Source organism: Biomphalaria glabrata, chromosome 2, assembly GCF_947242115.1.
Source record: "Biomphalaria glabrata chromosome 2, xgBioGlab47.1, whole genome shotgun sequence".
NCBI lineage: Eukaryota > Metazoa > Mollusca > Gastropoda > Planorbidae > Biomphalaria > Biomphalaria glabrata.
The window spans coordinates 42,680,952-42,699,365 of NC_074712.1; the positions used below are offsets into that span (position 1 = coordinate 42,680,952).

General features: G+C 34.7%; 1 protein-coding gene across 2 annotated transcripts in view; it reads left to right on the plus strand.

Annotated features, from left to right (window-relative positions):
* Positions 1-18,414, plus strand: part of LOC106058072 (extracellular serine/threonine protein kinase FAM20C-like) — a 54,938-nt gene that overhangs the window by 14,197 nt on the left and 22,327 nt on the right. Inside the window, exons 1-3 of one of the 2 annotated variants that reach the window (XM_056020696.1) lie at positions 3,483-3,965; positions 12,290-12,498; positions 14,749-14,867. In XM_056020696.1, coding sequence (XP_055876671.1) covers positions 3,801-3,965; positions 12,290-12,498; positions 14,749-14,867 — 493 coding nt within the window. In that variant the 5' untranslated portion in view covers positions 3,483-3,800. Of the gene's footprint in view, positions 1-3,482; positions 3,966-12,289; positions 12,499-14,748; positions 14,868-18,414 lie in introns of those variants that run through there. The other variant, XM_056020695.1, reaches the window with a different exon arrangement.

Below are 18,414 nucleotides of genomic sequence, written 5' to 3' on the forward strand. Positions count from 1 at the left end.
TTGCAGATCTTCTCTCTTACATACATTCGCTGTAAACCTCAATCGGGGAACTATATAAATGTTTATAACGTTTTCACATTTCAGAATCATATATATATATATATATATATATATATATATATATATATATATATATAGAGAGAGAGAGAGAGAGATATTTATATATATATATATATATATATATATATATATATATATTTGTAGTATGAAACACTGCTTCTAAATGTTGTTTTAAAATATATATGACTTATATACATACTAATATTATTTTTATGTTAGCTACTATTATAATAATTTACGCTTAATTTAGTATTACAAATATTCTTCATAACATTATTTTAGAACAAAAAATAATAATTTACATGTACCTATTTTAGAAATATGCTAAAAATCACCTCCATTATTATTATGGTCCTCCCAATTTTTTACAATAAATAGTGGATAATTTGAAAATGGTATATTTTATGTAAATTTACTTTAATATCTAGTATTGTTTTGTGTTGACGTATTTAATTATTTCATTGTAGATCATACTAGAAGGCACAATTTGAACTGGGGGGGGGGTGAACGTTGTGAATATGATTTACTGTATCGATTGTCGTTCTTATGTTTACGTGTACATGTAACTCTTCCTAAAGAATGTGTTCTTATGTTTACGTGTACATGTAACTCTTCCTAAAGAATGTGTTCTTATGTTTACGTGTACATGTAACTCTTCCTAAAGAATGTGTTCTTATGTTTACGTGTACATGTAACTCTTCCTAAAGAATGTGTTCTTATGTTTACGTGTACATGTAACTCTTCCTAAAGAATGTGTTCTTATGTTTACGTGTACATGTAACTCTTCCTAAAGAATGTGTTCTTATGTTTACGTGTACATGTAACTCTTCCTAAAGAATGTGTTCTTATGTTTACGTGTACATGTAACTCTTCCTAAAGAATGTGTTCTTATGTTTACGTGTACATGTAACTCTTCCTAAAGAATGTGTTCTTATGTTTACGTGTACATGTAACTCTTCCTAAAGAATGTGTTCTTATGTTTACGTGTACATGTAACTCTTCCTAAAGAATGTGTTCACAAAGTGTTAGAGATTTGTATTGCACAGTCATCCGGTACCCCGGCAAAATAGCGCGGACAAAATAGCGCGGACAAAATAGCGCGGACAAAATAGCGCGGACAAAATAGCGCGGACAAAATAATGCCGGCAAAATAGCGTGAACACAATAGCGCCGACGAAATAGCGCAGAAAAAAATATATTTTAGTCATTTTGATAAAAATACTTTAGATATCGTAAAATATTAATAGAACCAATATTTTGTTTTAATGTTATAATTGTACAGTCATTTTGCAGGAAACACTTTAGATATCTTAAAACATAAATAAGCAAAAATCATAATAAGGTAAAATGAATAATTTCAAAATATAGCATTTATATACATTATAAAAGTGTACTTCGAAAACACGAAAAGATACTTGTCAAATTTACACACACACACACATTTTCACAAAGTTAAATTGTAGGAAATGTCAGGTAGAAATTCCGTCAGTGGCTTGTTTCGATACATTGGCAATATAGCTTCAAGTCATCTGTCAAGTTGGAGGTACTTGTCTTGCTGGCAGCTTTACTTCGTTCTCCAGCATTGTACCTCAGAATCTTGTTCTCTGAGGAAGTGAGAGATTAACTTGTAGACATTAGGGTGATGACCGTCAATAGACAGTTGAAATGCATGGGGCCATCCCTCCACTGAATTGTTTGTTGGTGGTAGATTGTCCTGCATACGATCTCTGACATTCCATAGTGCTATCGGAAATCTTGGAGTCACTCTGCGGTTTCATCTAACCAATATAGTTGTCCTCCCAATAGTCATACAAATTCTCTACAATATCTGGCCGAACATTTGGCGAGATAAGAAATGTGATCGCCATCTGAACTAATCCTGACACACCTAAAAGTTTGCCAATGTTGCAGCAAAAGGCGCCCTGTTTTGATCCAAGAAAGATGCCTCAGATTTCTGATTATAGTAGAACACACTTTCGTATTTTCCTATCCTATTTTATCGGGTCATCGCATTTCAAAATCCTAATTTTAGCAAGTTATGCATTTTAATCAAAGGTAAAAAAAGGGAATGATATAAAATTTAAAGTACTCTCGTTCTCTGCAAATATGGCTTAATTTCAGATCTATTAATATTGAAAAAGATAGGAACATCAACAAAAATGATGCCCAGGAATTTAAAATAATAATAATCCGGTACTTTTATACACATCATATATAAGTCCGCGCTATTTTGTCTTGCTCTATTTTGTCGGGAAATTTTGCGCTATTATGTCGGCGCTATTTTGTCCGCGCTATTTTGACGGGTCACCGTCATTCAGTGCATTCAAAACCCTACATGGACATGGCTTTCGACTCTAAAGTAGAAACGTGTACCGATATTACATAAAATTGTATCAATTAGTTTGAATCCCGTAATTAAATTTGTAATAGATGTAGACTAACAATAATAAATACGTGCGATTAAAAATATTTTTGATTAGTGCAATGGCTAGCTTTTAGTTTCTTCAACGTGCTATGATCAATGGTCTGGACCAGTTGGTAAAGACGAAGAGGGTACCTGTGTGAATGGTACTGTGATCGCTTTTTAAATGCATTTAAAAAAGTTGTAAGTTTTGAATTCGAACTTAGGGCTCATGCCTCCTCAAGTGACTAATTGAACTTATATCACCACATCTTTCTAGTACAATTTCTTTCCCTTTTCCATACCAAACAAAACAATTAATTACCAACAGATAATAAACTACTTCCTAAATTTTCTTCATTGATTCTTGTGTTGTCAGGTAAAAGAAATAATTGTGTAAAATTTCAGCTTGATCCGAGATTGGATGTCGAAGAAATAACGTGTACAAACTTTTTACCTTATCTTATCTTATATAATACAGACGTTATTTCAAAAAGAAGATGATTACGTCCTAAGTGTAATGCATTCAGTCATGCATATTAACCAATGACTTAAATTCTGCCAAGTCACTGGTTTTCCTGGCTAGCTCAGCCACCCATTCCATGCTCTAATAGCACTAGGGAAGAAGGAGTATTTGTACAAATTTGTCCTAGCATATTGCATAAGGAATGTGCCTTTATCTTTGTGTCTTTCTGAGTATTTTATTAAATTTTGTTTTTGTATTTGAAGATTATGGTTCAGTGTTTTATGTATAATTGCTACTTTACTTTTGAGTCTTCTGTCCTGAAGGCTTTCTAAATTTAGTGATTTTACTAAGGGTGTTACTCTAGTCAAATGTGAATATTCGTTTGTTATGAATCTCACAGCTCTATTACCAGACAGAGTGAGTTGATATAACTTTGTAACAACCACTCCTTTTTTCTTTCCAAGGACAGAAATACATAAACTCTAAAATGTTGATAACTTTAAAGTATTTACCTTCCTTCTCAGAAGCATGCTTTACTGCTCGCATTCATTTCATTGGTTCAACTTCTTCTCGACATTTACAACGAAGTTTTAACATTAATTAGTATCTCATGTTTCAAGTTGTTATTTACAATAGTGCCACTTTTCAATTACATTATGACTAAAAACTTTATGCGAATAAATGTTTTTAAAAAAATCTAATTTAATAAGAATTTTTCACGGTAAACTTAACAAACTCAAGGTCACTAAATTCAACGCATAGTTGCAAACTTAATAAAATGAGTTGCTCTATAATTTTAGTAACAACTGAAAATTCCTAAAAATTTCCTACAGTTGAAAAAATACACATGAATCAATTACTTTAAACCCTATCATGGTTATAGAAAGTATATTAGGAATCAAATATTTGGTGATCTCAAGAATTGTTTTATTAACACTAAGAAGGAACAAAATCATTGCAGTGTGTATGTGTGCCACCTTGTTTGTAGTTAGTCTTTCATTTCACCAGACTGTAAGACTCAGCGACAACAACAAATGTGTAAGTAGAAAAAAAATATGCAAGAAATAGTGTACTTAAAATGTTCATTTTTTTAAATCATTATAATTCTTTTTGCAATCATCTTTAAAAGAGGAACTCGGTACATATATGATGTGAGAATACGTAAAATAAAAGTATAGTAATATATTCGCTTAATAATATTCACTATAATAATTTGTACAAATAATTGAGTCCTTCACTATCCACAAGCGAATCTAGGAAAAAGTCAGATTTTTTGCAGACGATTGCATAGTATATAGAACAATAAAAACAACACAAGATACAGACATTTTACAAAGAGAACTAGATGAATTACAGTAATGGGAATCAAATTGGAGCATGTCTTTCCACCCAGAAAAATGTCAGTTATTAAGAGTAACAAAAAACTAAAACAAATTAATTCCACTTATCTTATGGTAAACTAGTAATACATACTAAAAAACACAAAACACTTAGGTGTTATAATAAATGAAAAACTGTCATGGAATCCACATATTGATGAAACTATCAAAAAAATCCAACAAAGTATTAGGGTTTATTAAAAGAAATTTCTATAAATCAAATAAGAACATAAAACTAAAATGTTATTTAACCTTGGTTAGAAAAATAATATAATATGCATCCTCTGTTTGGGGCCCCTCAACTCAAGAAAACATTAAGAAACTGGAACAGACACAAAATAGAGCGGTGAGATTCATAACAAACGAATATTCACATTGGACTAAAGTAACCCCTTTAGTAAAATCACTAAATTTAGAAAGCCTTCAGGATAGAAGACTCAAAAGTAAAGTAGCAATTATATATCAAACACTGAACCATAATCTTCAAATACAAAAACAAAATTTAATAAAATACTCTGAAAGACACAAAGATAATAGCACATTCCTCGTCCCATATGCTAAGACAAATTTGTACAAATACTCCTTGTTCCCTAGTGCTATTAGAGCACGGAATGGGTTGCCTGAGCTAGCTTGGAAAACCAGTGACTCAGCAAAATTTAGGTCATTGTTTAATATGCATGACCAAATGCATGACGCGTAGGACGTAATCATCTTCTTTTTTTAAGTAACGTGTGTATTATATAAGATAAGACAATCTGACCTAAACCTAGTTACTCTACAGCCTAAGTCAATGGTTCGACTTGCGCATTAAATAAGCTCCATACAAAAACTCCCGAAAGTAAGGCGTAAAGTATTTATGTACAAAGAAACATTTGAGTCAAGTCGGGAATTCCCGCGGAAGCCGTATTTAAAAAAAAAATATATTATATTGGTCGAACCAGAGTTTTGACTGTGTGACAAATCAGGTAGTATTCCCCCTCTTGTATTTCTACACCTTTATCCTGTATTTCTACACCTTTATCTTGTATTTCTACACCTTTATCTTGTATTTCTACACCTTTATCTTGTATTTCTACACCATTAAAACCATTATCGTCCCTTGTATATATAAGTAATGTAACCAAATATTAAGGATACATCTAATTTTATTTCGAAATAAAGCTTTTAATCAAGTGAATATTATGACAGAGTAGTATTTTTCATTGCACATAATCCGTCAGCTAATCCCTAGCACGAAGATGAAGCACTTAAAGTCGATACATTTCAATGCATATACTCCCATGTATACGGAAGTAACATCTGTTGACTTGCATTAAATCTGGTATAGGAGTAGCATACATTTGTAATAGTGTTACGTGCGCATGTTAGTGTAAATGTGGAATGGTGCGAATGCGTGTTGAAAGGAGGAGAGAACCAACATGGGGGCACTTGTTACGTCTTAATATATGAAGAGACTCTTTTAACAATACGCCACATCTAATGATAAACAAACTGAGTAAGTTAAATGTCAGCCCTTACGCACAAGCATGGGTTCTAAACTTTTTAACCCAACGTCCTCAGTATGTTAAAGTCAACAACACCAAATCGTCAACTCAAGTACTATGTACGGGTGCTCCACAAAATTGTGTACTTTCTCATGTACTGTACACTCTTTACACCAACGACATAAGAAGCATCTATGACTCAGTTAAACTCATTAAATTCGCTGATGATACTGCCATAGTCGGTCTTATTTCCGATGACGAAACTCAGTATTGAAGCTCGATAGAAGAGTTTACAAACTGGTGCACTGACAACTTTCTAGAACTGAATATAAAAGAAACTAAAGAACTTATAATAGATTTCATAAAGAAAAAACAAACTAAACGTGAACTGCAAATTAAGACTACATCTATAGAACAAGTGAAGGCATATATCATAAATATCTAGGCGTTATAACAATCTCTCATGGGAAGACCATCTTGGAACTCTGACAAAGAAAACAGCCCAGCGACTTAATTTTCTATACAAACTCAATAGCTTTAAACTAAATAAGAAGATCCTAAATACTTTTTACGGCGCGACTATACAACATCTGCTAACATACGGAATAACTTGTTGGCAAGGCAACGCTTCATCTAAACTGTTGCGCCGTCTAGAAACCATCATAAAAAGGGCATCAAAAATTACACTCACAACATTACCACACTTAAAGGAACTTATTGAACAAAAGAGTCTAAGGAAGATCGAAAAAATCTTGGAAGACAACGGCCACCCGCTCCATCAGAACTACGTCAGGTCGTCACGAAGTGGGCGACTGCTGTCAATCAAAACAAGAACAGAGCGATACAAAAACTCGTTTGTACCTCACTCGGTCAGACTATATCAACGCCACTCGTTGATCAGGAAACATGAAAAGGACCAAGATGTCTGTGTGTAGTCACTGAATGAACTTTTTATGTTGTGTCTGTTGTATTTATGTGTATGTTTCTGTTGTGTTCTTTATATGAGAAAAGAGTCCTTGTAATCACAAAAAATTTCCAAAAGGATCAATAAAGCAGTCTCAGTCTTTTTTTTTTATTATTCTTGTTTTGTCAGGTAAAAGAAATAATTGTGCATAATTGCAATTTGATCCGAGATTGGATTAGGGAGAAATAACGTGTACAAACATTTTACCAAACAGACAGAGTGAGTTGAAATAAGCTTTGTAAAAAAATAGTTCCTTTATGTATATAAACATCTTTATTATTCGTGAGGAAATTCGTTTTGCAATTGTGCATTACACTGAAAACAATATACACTATAAGAGGAAACCATTTGAGTTCATACCACAGTTTCTCTTAAAACATTAATTTACATCAGTATGCTGTTCATTGTTCACTGCTATATATGCAAAGGAATAAAAAGAAATACTCTTATCTGTTTGTGTGATTAGTGTCTTGAATCTATTTTGAGGTGGTAAAATGGTCCTGAACCTAATGGTGTTCTTTTTATAATTAAAATGTGTACAGCTTACTTAACAGTGTTTTTCTCCTATAGGTGTCCAAGTGTGGTTTTTTTGTTACCAGTGCATGTACTAGCAATATTTATGATTTTATAAAGTTTATTTTTATCTTTACAAAGCTAGTTGCAAAATTATTTTTGCGATTAGTGTTTTTGTTTTTAAATATAGAGACTATTTAATACTTTTGACCGACTACTGCATGTAAAGAAAAAAGTACAACATTAAAAGTGCAACATTAAAAGTGCAACATTAAAAGTACTTTTTAAAAGGACAATTCCTCCTTTATGAAATTTATTGAGCAATTTTTTTTTCTTTTAAAAATCAATTAATGCGAGATTGAAAAACATTTTTTGCCCCACCACTTTCCCCCCGAGAAAGAATGTATAGAATATATAGAATTAGTACAACTTTTAATATCCCAATGATAAGCATTTAGATCTAGACTTAGAAGACGATGCGCACAATGTTTCTGAACATTAATTTATTAAACCTCTTGAATCAATGAAGCCTTCCATTTGGAAATTCCAGAAAGTCCTTTCAAGAACGCGATAGTCCTTTCAAATCTGATGTAAAATTTAGACCTAGATTTAGTTTCTTGCCAAATTTACTTTTTTTTTTACTTTGGCCTACCAGCCGGTAATTCATTTCTCAGGGATATACATCCACTGTTAAATCGTTAGAGCCATTTTTTGAGATCAGCTGTCCACCCATCCTTCTTGAAGGAGTGACTTAAATAGAGGTCTTGTAAAAACAAAAAAAAGGCACAAACTTAGATCTAGATATTTAATAAAAGAATGAATGGACAAAACACATTCCAGACGGGTTCCTAGCTATTACAAAAGAAAACACATTAAAGGATGGTACAGAGTGTTTCAAAGACAGGTTCAGTCGATCAAAAAAATAAACTGGACAGGATTAAGACTGAGATGAGAATGCAACATAAAACATGCAGGTCTCGCTATGAGAGACCCCTAGAAAGAAACAAAGAAAGAACGGCTAGAGACAACGTTTTGCTTACTCAGGTTTTTATTTTCTTGTTTTACTTCGATTGGTTTGAAAAACATTTCTGACATTTTAAATCAAAATTCAAGGAATGAATGTGTTTCTATTGTCTGCCTCTTGTCCTTTCTAACACCTCCTGTCGCTTTCAGCTTAGATGAAGTCAATCCCTGCTCCCTGTTACAAAAGCATTAATGCTTATGATATACATATAAAAGCTGCAATAAAAGAATACACAGAGCTATGAAAGATTAAGCTCAGTAGTTCATGTTTTTTATTTCTAATCCTCGTCCCCTGGCTAACTTTCTCAGATGTCGTTAGACAAGCTGTCACATTGAAATACACACAGTGAAAAAGAATCGGCGGGACTTAGGAATGACTTGTATTCATTTCCTGCCTTTAAACATGCCTAAACTATTGAGTTACAAAAATAGCTTAAAAACAAGAAAAAAGTAGCGGTTAATCAGACAAACAGCGGTTCTCAACTATTCAACCCTGAAAAAAGGGCGTTGCCCTACAGGCTACTAATCGTTGCCTAGTTATTGCATAGTTGCTTGATTATGTCGTATGCGCTTCGGACTGTCAATCTCGAGCTACGAGCCCTGTCATCCTGAAGTAGGTTTGCGCAAGAATGTAATAGTCTTTATTTGTAGACACGCCTGAAACTTGAATCAACAAAAACCTGTAAAACTCGGGCTTTGAGCAAGAATGTTTCTTTTCTCCCAAACCAAAGATAAAGACAGTGTCGGATCTCCTCAAGTACGTGCTCCATCCACTAGGATCAAAACATTCAACAATGAAGCTCAACAAAAAAAGTTATTTATTATCGGATACGATTATAGTGTGTAAATTATCGGAAACTCAGTAACACAAGTAGCAGCTAAATAAATAATTTTATTACTTGATCAAATGCGTTTAATCTACAACAAACTGTCGCTGAATTCAATGAGGACATGATGGCTGGCCGGTTAAGCCCTCGCCTGTAAATATATTTTTGATGAGAGAATTTATGACGTTATGAACTCTCGGCTGCATTTGTGGAAGAAAGAAACGACGTTAGCACCATGAACCACAGAACTTTCAACATCTAGTTCTTATACAGAGATTGCTTGTATTATTTTGACTATTGATAGCAGGTTTGGTTAGGTAGAGAGCAACAAATTGAGCCCAAAGTGTTTTCAAGTTTTTTTTTACTTTCTAACGAACAATTTTTCTTTTGTCCCGCGAATTTCAAATTTCTTTGAAGATTGTGTGATGTTGCTTGTTCAGGCTGTCTTGAGGTCAACTATGGATGACTGTTGAATTTCAACCAATTACTCTGCAAGCGTTTGGGTGTTATTGTTCGGGTGTATTCCGTGTAGTTGATCAACAATCCAGACAAAACAAACACATCGGTTTTAACAAGTAAAGAGATGTAGTCAACGCTGAAGAACAATGTACCATATATTTATTCTAAGAAAAGGCCACAGTAAAAGTCTCTGTCACTAAACACGTCGTTACCCTAGAGGATTATATCGCTAACTGATTTTCCGGTCTCTAACCCAACATATCCCAAACGTCACTAGTCCCGTTCAATATGCGTCTTCTATGGTGCGTCGCTAAATAACTAAACTATAAATAAGGTGTCCAACAGATTCGCAAGCGAAGAAAAAATATGTCCAACAGGTTCACTGACAAACTCTCACCCGTTATGAATGAACGGTTCCTCTTTCTGTAGGTCGATTCAGCATACGAAGATCAGGTGTTGATAATATACTCATTGAGTAGACCAGACGTTGCGATGATTACTGTCCTGACGAAGGTCACCCTGAGTTAACGGCTCGTTGAACGTACGATCGAGCAGGCGACGACTGCATGTAAAACTGACGACTTGGCATGAAACAAAGTCACACTGCGATGATGCTGTGTTCAGCCGTACTCCGATGAAACTTTATATCTTCGAGTGCTCGACCCTCACCTGAGTAAACGTTCGGTTTCGAGGTTCGGTTCAATGTTCGGCTTCGAGGTTCGGGGTCGCCACTGTGATGTTGCTTGTTCAGGCTGTCTTGAGGTCAACTATGGATGACTGTTGAATTTCAACCAATTACTCTGCAAGCGTTTGGGTGTTATTGTTCGGGTGTATTCCGTGTAGTTGATCAACAATCAAGACAAAACAAACACATCGGTTTTAACAAGTAAAGAGATGTAGTCAACGCTGAAGAACAATGTACCATATATTTATTCTAAGAAAAGGCCACAGTAAAAGTCTCTGTCACTAAACACGTCGTTACCCTAGAGGATTATATCGCTAACTGATTTTCCGGTCTCTAACCCAACATATCCCAAACGTCACTAGTCCCGTTTAATATGCGTCTTCTATGGTGCGTCGCTAAATAACTAAACTATAAATAAGGTGTCTAACAATTGTCGGAATTTTCTTTTTCTTTAATTCATTGTTTGTAATAAAAACATCTTTTATTTGTTCGTGATGCATGTAGCCCACCCATGTTTTGTGGTTTATCTTTTCTGTTGGGACTTTAAGCCGTCACAATGATTCTTGAATAAATTTCAGTTGAGAGAATAACTGTAAAAATACAAGCTGGTTTAGTTTTAGTTCAGTCTTGTACAGAAAAGATGAGTTGCGTTTTTAGAACTAACATTGACAACGAGTCTGAAACGATGTAAGTGTATCTTTCTTCTTTGTCATCTGGCTTCGTGTGGGCGAGCACAAATGTCACATGACATGTCTCTGAAATTGTCAACAAAGTTTGATGAGAATAAATGAGGGAGGGGGGGGGGGCAGTCGTACTCCCACGTTATAGTCTAGCTCCGAACTAACTTGAGAGTTGAGGATTATCACGAGCTGACCTTGTTTTGTGGATACATATGTGCTGACAATATAGTCACAAAAGTGCACACTATTGAAAGTCCATAAAGTAACTGTTGCAATCAGGGAAACACATGTCAAGGTACATTTTATTATTAACTTTCGACGAACATCAAAATACCACAGAGAAAGAGAGAGAGAGAGAAATAAATAAAAGAATTCCCACGGCCGCTTTAGAATGAAGGAATAGGAAGATAGCGTCCATATCTGACAGATTTATTCTCATAAATAAACTTTGTCTCAGTCCGTTCTCATAGAAATAGAAGAAACAACAGGCCTCAAAAGGCTTCCGAAACAGACTAGATAACTCTTACATAGGTCGCGGGTCATTGTTCGGAATTGGCTGCAGCTTGGCGGCTTTTGTCGTCAGCTTTACCTGCTTACATAGAAATACAGTAGTGAAGGTCAGAAGGTATGGCCACACGTCTTTAGTCACTCTGTATTCAAGTATGGTTGCCTTATATACGTTGATAGAGACCTTTGCAAAGCTGACCCATAAGTACATCACAAGATAGTCAAGTGAAACTCCAGAATTACGATCAGTCAATAGCATAATTCCGATAGATGTTTCCTTGTAAATTGTGTACTATTCCAAATTTCGTACCAATGTATTACTATTGCATACATACGTTATAGTTCATTACAGTTAGTACTATTACATACATAAGTTTTCATTGATCACAGATATTAGTTTACATACATAAGTTTTCATTGATCACAGATATTAGTTTACATACATAAGTTTTCATTGATCACAGATATTAGTTTACATACATAAATTATAGTTATAACAGATCTTCTTATCGTATGAATTACAGACGTTATTTAAAAAAAGAAGATAATTACGTCATGTGTTAATCTAGTTATGCATGTCAATCAGAAATTACATTTACATGCATACCAAATAGTTCATCACAGATGTTACTTTTTACATTTATAAGTTACAACTCATCATAAATATTAATGTTACGTATAAAATGATATATTTTAATGTCATTTGTTATTGTTACAGTATAACGTTATCTTTTCTTCATTTCAGTTCACATTTTGATATGTTTTAGTGCAACGAAACGTTGCTGTAATAAAACCTTTACATTATGAGAAGAAACAACAATATGTGTTCCTGTGTTTTCAGCGAATCTTTCCCTCTAGCCATGGAGGAAGTCGAGCTAACTACAGCTTTCCAAACGTAGACTGGTTTATTGAGCAGTACCAAAACAGATCGGATCTTAGAGGAACTTTTTTTGAGGTGGACAATGTCCAGTCTTACCACAACTTCCTGACCAAGATTAATACGATAAAGAAAAAGGGCAAAAAATTATCTTCGTCTAATTCCCTAAATGGGTAAGTAGTTGTAGAAATGTGAATACAATTACTTTCAAAAAAAGAGACAGTATATCTCATATCCATAGTATCATCCTCAGAATACGTAACTGGATCATGCTGTATTATTATTATAGCTTTTTATATAGCGCTACTTTCATGCTTATAGCATACTCAGAGCGCTTTTGGTCCAATCTCATTTGTGGACCAGTGGGGGGGGGGGAGGGGGTATCTAGGAGTTGGTTTTCCGTGCTGCCTTTAGGCGCTCAGTAAACACAACTCTGCCCCAGTCGTGTGTCGAATTTCGAGCCCCCTTCTAGGTAGCCAAGCCAAGTTCAAGCGCACTTGGCCTCTCGACCACACTGGCCTCTCGACCACACTGGCCTCTCGACCAGGCTTTCCACCATGACTAGATTTAATAATAATACAAACACTGATTAAAACCTGGTTAAACATTTAACGAAAAAAGTCTACATTTAAAAGGGATGACCTGTTTCTGTGGCTCACGGATAACGAGGATATCATGTGGTTATGACAACAATATAAGAGCTTAACATCATATGCACTCTTGATTGCTCACTAAGTCTCGTATGGTTTGTTTAAATTGTCAACGTTTTTGTTTGTTTTTGAGACTATAATTTCTGAAATCATAGCGAGATATTCATTTCATATAAACCACACCAGAAAAGAGATCTATCTATCTATCTATCTATCTATCTATCTATCTATCTATCTATCTATCTATCTATCTATCTATCTATCTATCTATCTATCCATCTCCCATACGGCATACTTACCCTGACCAGTGTAACTGTCGGACGATAAGAAGTCGCAAGGACATCGCTTTTTTGTGGTGCGGTCTTGCCACCGTATGTCCATGATGGAGCGCAAGCATCTATAGTGAAAGCGCTCAGGTAGTCTTAGTTGCTTTCTGTATAGTACCCATGGCCAGATGGTTATGAACTTCCCTTGAAAGTGAGGCGGCATTCGATACTATACTACCCAGTTATGTGAAGTGGTCTACCACGTAAAGGGGCTGTCCGTTTACTGTGATCCTTGGGGCTGAGTATGTGTTATTGGGTGACTTCTGGAACATGACTTCTGCAAATTCGTAGACCGCGTTCTGGAGATCCCGTTCATTGTGAGCTAGCATCGACATAGAGTAGCTCCGTTATTACCATCTCCTTTGTTTTTGTATGGGATAGTAGACGTCGAAGATTGAACACATTGCCGTCCGAACGAAACCTGATGTAGATGCCTTCGTGCAATCGTTGCCTCATTTGACCCATCATTAGGGCAAAGAAGATAGCAAATAGAGTAGGAGCAAGTAATCAGCCCTTCTTCACGCCATTCTCTACTGGGAAGTTATCAGACAGGTCACCATTGTGTCTGATCTGGCCTTTTTGTCCCACGTGAAACTAACTGCTTGATAATGGATAGGAACGTAGGTGGGCATCCTAGACTGGCTAAAATCCTCCACAAACTATCGCGACTGACCGTGTCGAAAGCCTTGGTGAGGTCCACAAAGACAGCGTACAGGTTTAGGTTCTGCTTTTTGCATTTTTCTTGTAGTTGTCGCAGAACAAATATCATGTCAGATGTACCTCTACCGGCTCTGAAGCCACATTGCTCTCAGATAATACCTCGTCTACTAAAGAGTGGGTTAGTCGGTCGAGGAAGACTCGAGCAAAGATCTTTCCTGCTACTGACGAACGTATGCCAAAAGCAGTCTTTTTTGGCGGGCTAAAAGGTGGTCGACACAACAGAGGTGCCCCACGGAAACGCTTTAAAGACCAGCTTCGGCACCGATTTGTCTTAACTGACAGAAGGGATCACCTTGTTGCATGCGGCCTCAAACGAGACAGCTGGAGGTCACTCTCAAAGGCCACGGATACACATTTAAGACCAAAAGAAAATCCGCTGCCGAGAACAGATGCAGACGGCGAAAAGAAAATCTTAATCGACCAACTGCGGACAATGGTTATGCTTGCCCTGAATGTGGCAAAATATGTAGGTAACAGCTGGGCTGCGCAGCCACGGGAAATAATGCATTCCTCACTAATCTTTGGACTCTAAGCCTTATCTATCTATCTATCTATCTATCTACCTATCTATAATCTATCCGTCTGTCTTTCTGTCTGTCTAGAGTAATCTTGTTTGTTTTTTAACATGATTTGTCTCAGATTTACTTTTATTTAGAATGTTTAGTGTGTGTGTAACTCTTATCTTTTTATATTTTGTTAATTTTTTTTCTTCTCTTGGTTTAACTAGCACCCAGCCTTTTGAAATATTTATGAAAAATGTCAACCAGAACTACCTCTATCACCCAGATGATCTCATAATATGGAAGGTACTTAGAGATTTGAGAACAAGGCCAATAACTAAAGTTGGTGAGTGAGAATTTGGGAATATATTAAACTGCTCGCATTACACACAGGTTACGCCCATAGACTTGCTTCCAGGCGGTAATTGTTTATTTAGGCCAAAATATCCTCTCATTCGATTTTAAACTTCCAATTAGCTGGGCTTTCGTTTCAACGCTCCCACTAACGTGCCTGTGATTTCTAGTATCTGTTCAGCTCAATTGGAACGGTCCACTCTCTTTCTCTTCACATCTCTCTCTCTTTCTCTCTTTCTCTTTCTCTCTCTCTCTCTCTCTTTCTCTCTCTCTCTCTCCTTCTCTTACTGTCTATGGAACCTCCGTTTTTGTTCTTCCTTTCATCAAATTTTTGACATGACTTGATACGACCCACTTTATAACGACCCCCTCGACACACACACACGCACACACATAAATTCTAGTATCACATTTACCTTCCCTCTTCACCCCCACACCCTCCCCGCCCCTTTGGCAGAAATAGTAAAAATAAAATACAAAGCTTAGTAAAATAGATGGTGTTTTTTTCGCGAATTTCAGGCGTTCAGGCTGCCAATCTGTCAAAACCGTTTCTGAACAACACTTAGGAGGTAAAAAGAAATGTCATGCGAATCAAGCAATCAATGAGTCAGTGGTATTTTAAATATATAGTATAAATAATCCCGATAGCTTTTACTCACTACAAAGACCTGCTAGATTCAGATCTTTGTAGTGCTCGTCCAAGTTTAGGACTGACTTCCAATATTTCTTGAATGTCACACTCAGATCTCGAAAACTAGAAGAGATATGAAAAATATTATTTCATCATTAAATCCGGCTTGAAAAGTTTAGGTGCAACGGCTACTTTTGGTTTTCTAAAAGCAAACCGTTTAATTTATAAAATTAATTATGCAAGCGATTTTTTCATAAAAATACACCAATTCTAAAACAATTACGTAAATGTAAGGGAGGCAATGTTACAATATGCTAACAAAGATTGACAATTTTTGTGTATTTTCAGTATCACTAAGTCAAATATATTTTAAAAATGTACAGGAAATGTTTACAACAAATATAAATAATAGTTAAAGATGTTTTTTCTGGTCAACTAGCTTTTTTAAAAAATCAGATTTTATTTTTTTCGGTTTAGTGCCCCCATCCGAATAAAAGATTATTTTTGTGCGTTTTGTCTGTAGGTCGGTCTGTCCGTCACGATTAGATAAAAAAAAACAACTAGAACTCTAATAGCTATTGAAAATCTGATTTACCCTTTAATGTTCCTCCCGTAACATCTCAATAGTTTTAAGTATCTAAAAATTGATTGTTCCGGATTTTTTTTTTTGCAAAACTAATCAACCCCAACAAATGTTTGTTTGCTCTTCTAATTTATATTACATTCAATTTCCATTCTTAAACGTTGCAAAAACACATTATCAATAATATGTTGTTCCGTTTTTTATGTGACTTATATTTCATTAAGTGTAAAAATGTTCCGGATATTGTTTTATAAAACATGAATTATGCCTAATTATTGTTTGAAATCGCATAATTTACTAATATTACACTTATATTATTTGACAATGCGTCACTATAATTTGGTTATCAATATCAAATTGTTCCGTATTTTCATCTTTAAACAAATTTTTAAAATATCGACAATAAGTTGTTCAGGGCTTTAAAAAAAGTAATTTACTAGAATCGATTACTGAAAATTACTTTTTAGACATTTAATTTTCTTGCTGAAACATAACATAGAAGTTTTGTAATCGATTAAGAATGTTCCGGATTTTGTTTCTTACAAATCGTCGCCAGAAATTTCCGAATTTATTTAAAAATCTACTAACGCCAAATAATTGTTTGAACTCCCTCTTCTAATTAATAAACAAATAATCTTCTCATTTACGAAATAATGTTTTTTTCGGATTTTTATGAAAAATATTTTAACTCACTACTCTCTTACAGTACATTTAACTTTCTACCTAAAACATTAAAAAATCTAATTATCGTTAATATTATGTTCCGATTTTTAAGGAAAACAGAATCCAAACACCAAAGTAAGGTATGAAAATCTCTCCACATGGCTGTAGTACATCTAATTTTTATACGAGACCATCCAAAAAATTTAATTAACGGTATTACATTTATCTGAAATTCTCTTTTTCTTTTACTATTTATACAAACATCCGGAACAATCTATTATATAAACTTTTCACTTGTGTTCATACCTAAAAATTATTGGGATGTTTTGAAACGTAAAATAAAGGTAAATCAATTTTTAATAATTTTTAGTTGTTGTTTTTTTATATCAAGATGACGGACAGACCGACTGACAGACAAAACGCAAAAACAATGCGGCTTTGATCCTCTTTAAATAAATTCTATTAGAACTCAGTGCACCAATGTATATGAACCCTCGTTAAATATCTCGTGTAAATAAAGACATTTTTTTAGGGTACCGGTACTAGCCTATTGTGAGGTAATGGAATTTTTTTCTTTGACGTCATATAAATGGACTCTTTAAATGTAATGTTAAAAGAACGCACTCGGTGCAACAATGTCTATGAACACTCGATAAATGGCTCGTATTGATGAAGGTAATTTTTAGTCTAGCTAGACCGTGTGACGCGGTGTTTTTTTTTCCTTTGACGTCATATGGAATGAATTCTTTAAAAGAAATGCTAAAAGAACGCACTCGGTGTACCAATGTCTATGAACACTCGATAAATGGCTCGTAATGATGAAGGTGATTTTTATTCCAGCTAGGCCGTGTGACGTAGTGTTTTTTTTTCCTTTGAAGTCATATGGAATGAATTCTTTAAATGAAATACTTAAAGAACGCACTCGGTGCACCAATGTCCATGAACACTTGATAAATGGCTCGTATTGATGATTGCGGTTTTTAGTCTAGCTAGGCCGTGTGACGTAGTATTTTTTTTTCCTTTGACGTCATATGGAATTAATTCTTCAAACGAAATGAAAAAAGAACTCGGTATAGTAATGTTTATAAGCCTCGTTATGTTACTCGCGTTTAAAAAAGGAATATCTTTATTTAGATCTAATCTAGATTTTTTAAACTAGATCTAGATTTTTATTACAGTATATCTAGATCTGGATTTATATTCTAATTAAAATTATTTTAGAGTCTATATCTAGAATTTCTAGATCTAGTTTAGACTAAAGTAGACTAGATTAAGATGTAGAATTTCAATTTCTAAACTTAAAGTGTAAAAAAAAAAGTGTAGATTTTCATTTCCAAACGTTTTGATCAATATTGCAATGTTTTAATATACTAAAACTAATCTAAAATTTTTATTTAATTTAAATTTAAATTTACGGCAAATGAATCTTTGAAACATTATTACTTTTGACCATCAAAATTAAATCACCTCTTGAATATTATTTGCGAATATGCAGATCCGACAGGGATCCGACTTCGACGGGGGCCGCCTCTGAGTTTGTGTAATACAAACTCTCTTTGTAATCTTGTTTAATTTAAATTTAAATTTACGGCAAATGAATCTTTGAAACATTATTACTTTTGACCATCGGATGGCTGCCTGGTCGTGCGGTTTGCGCGCTGG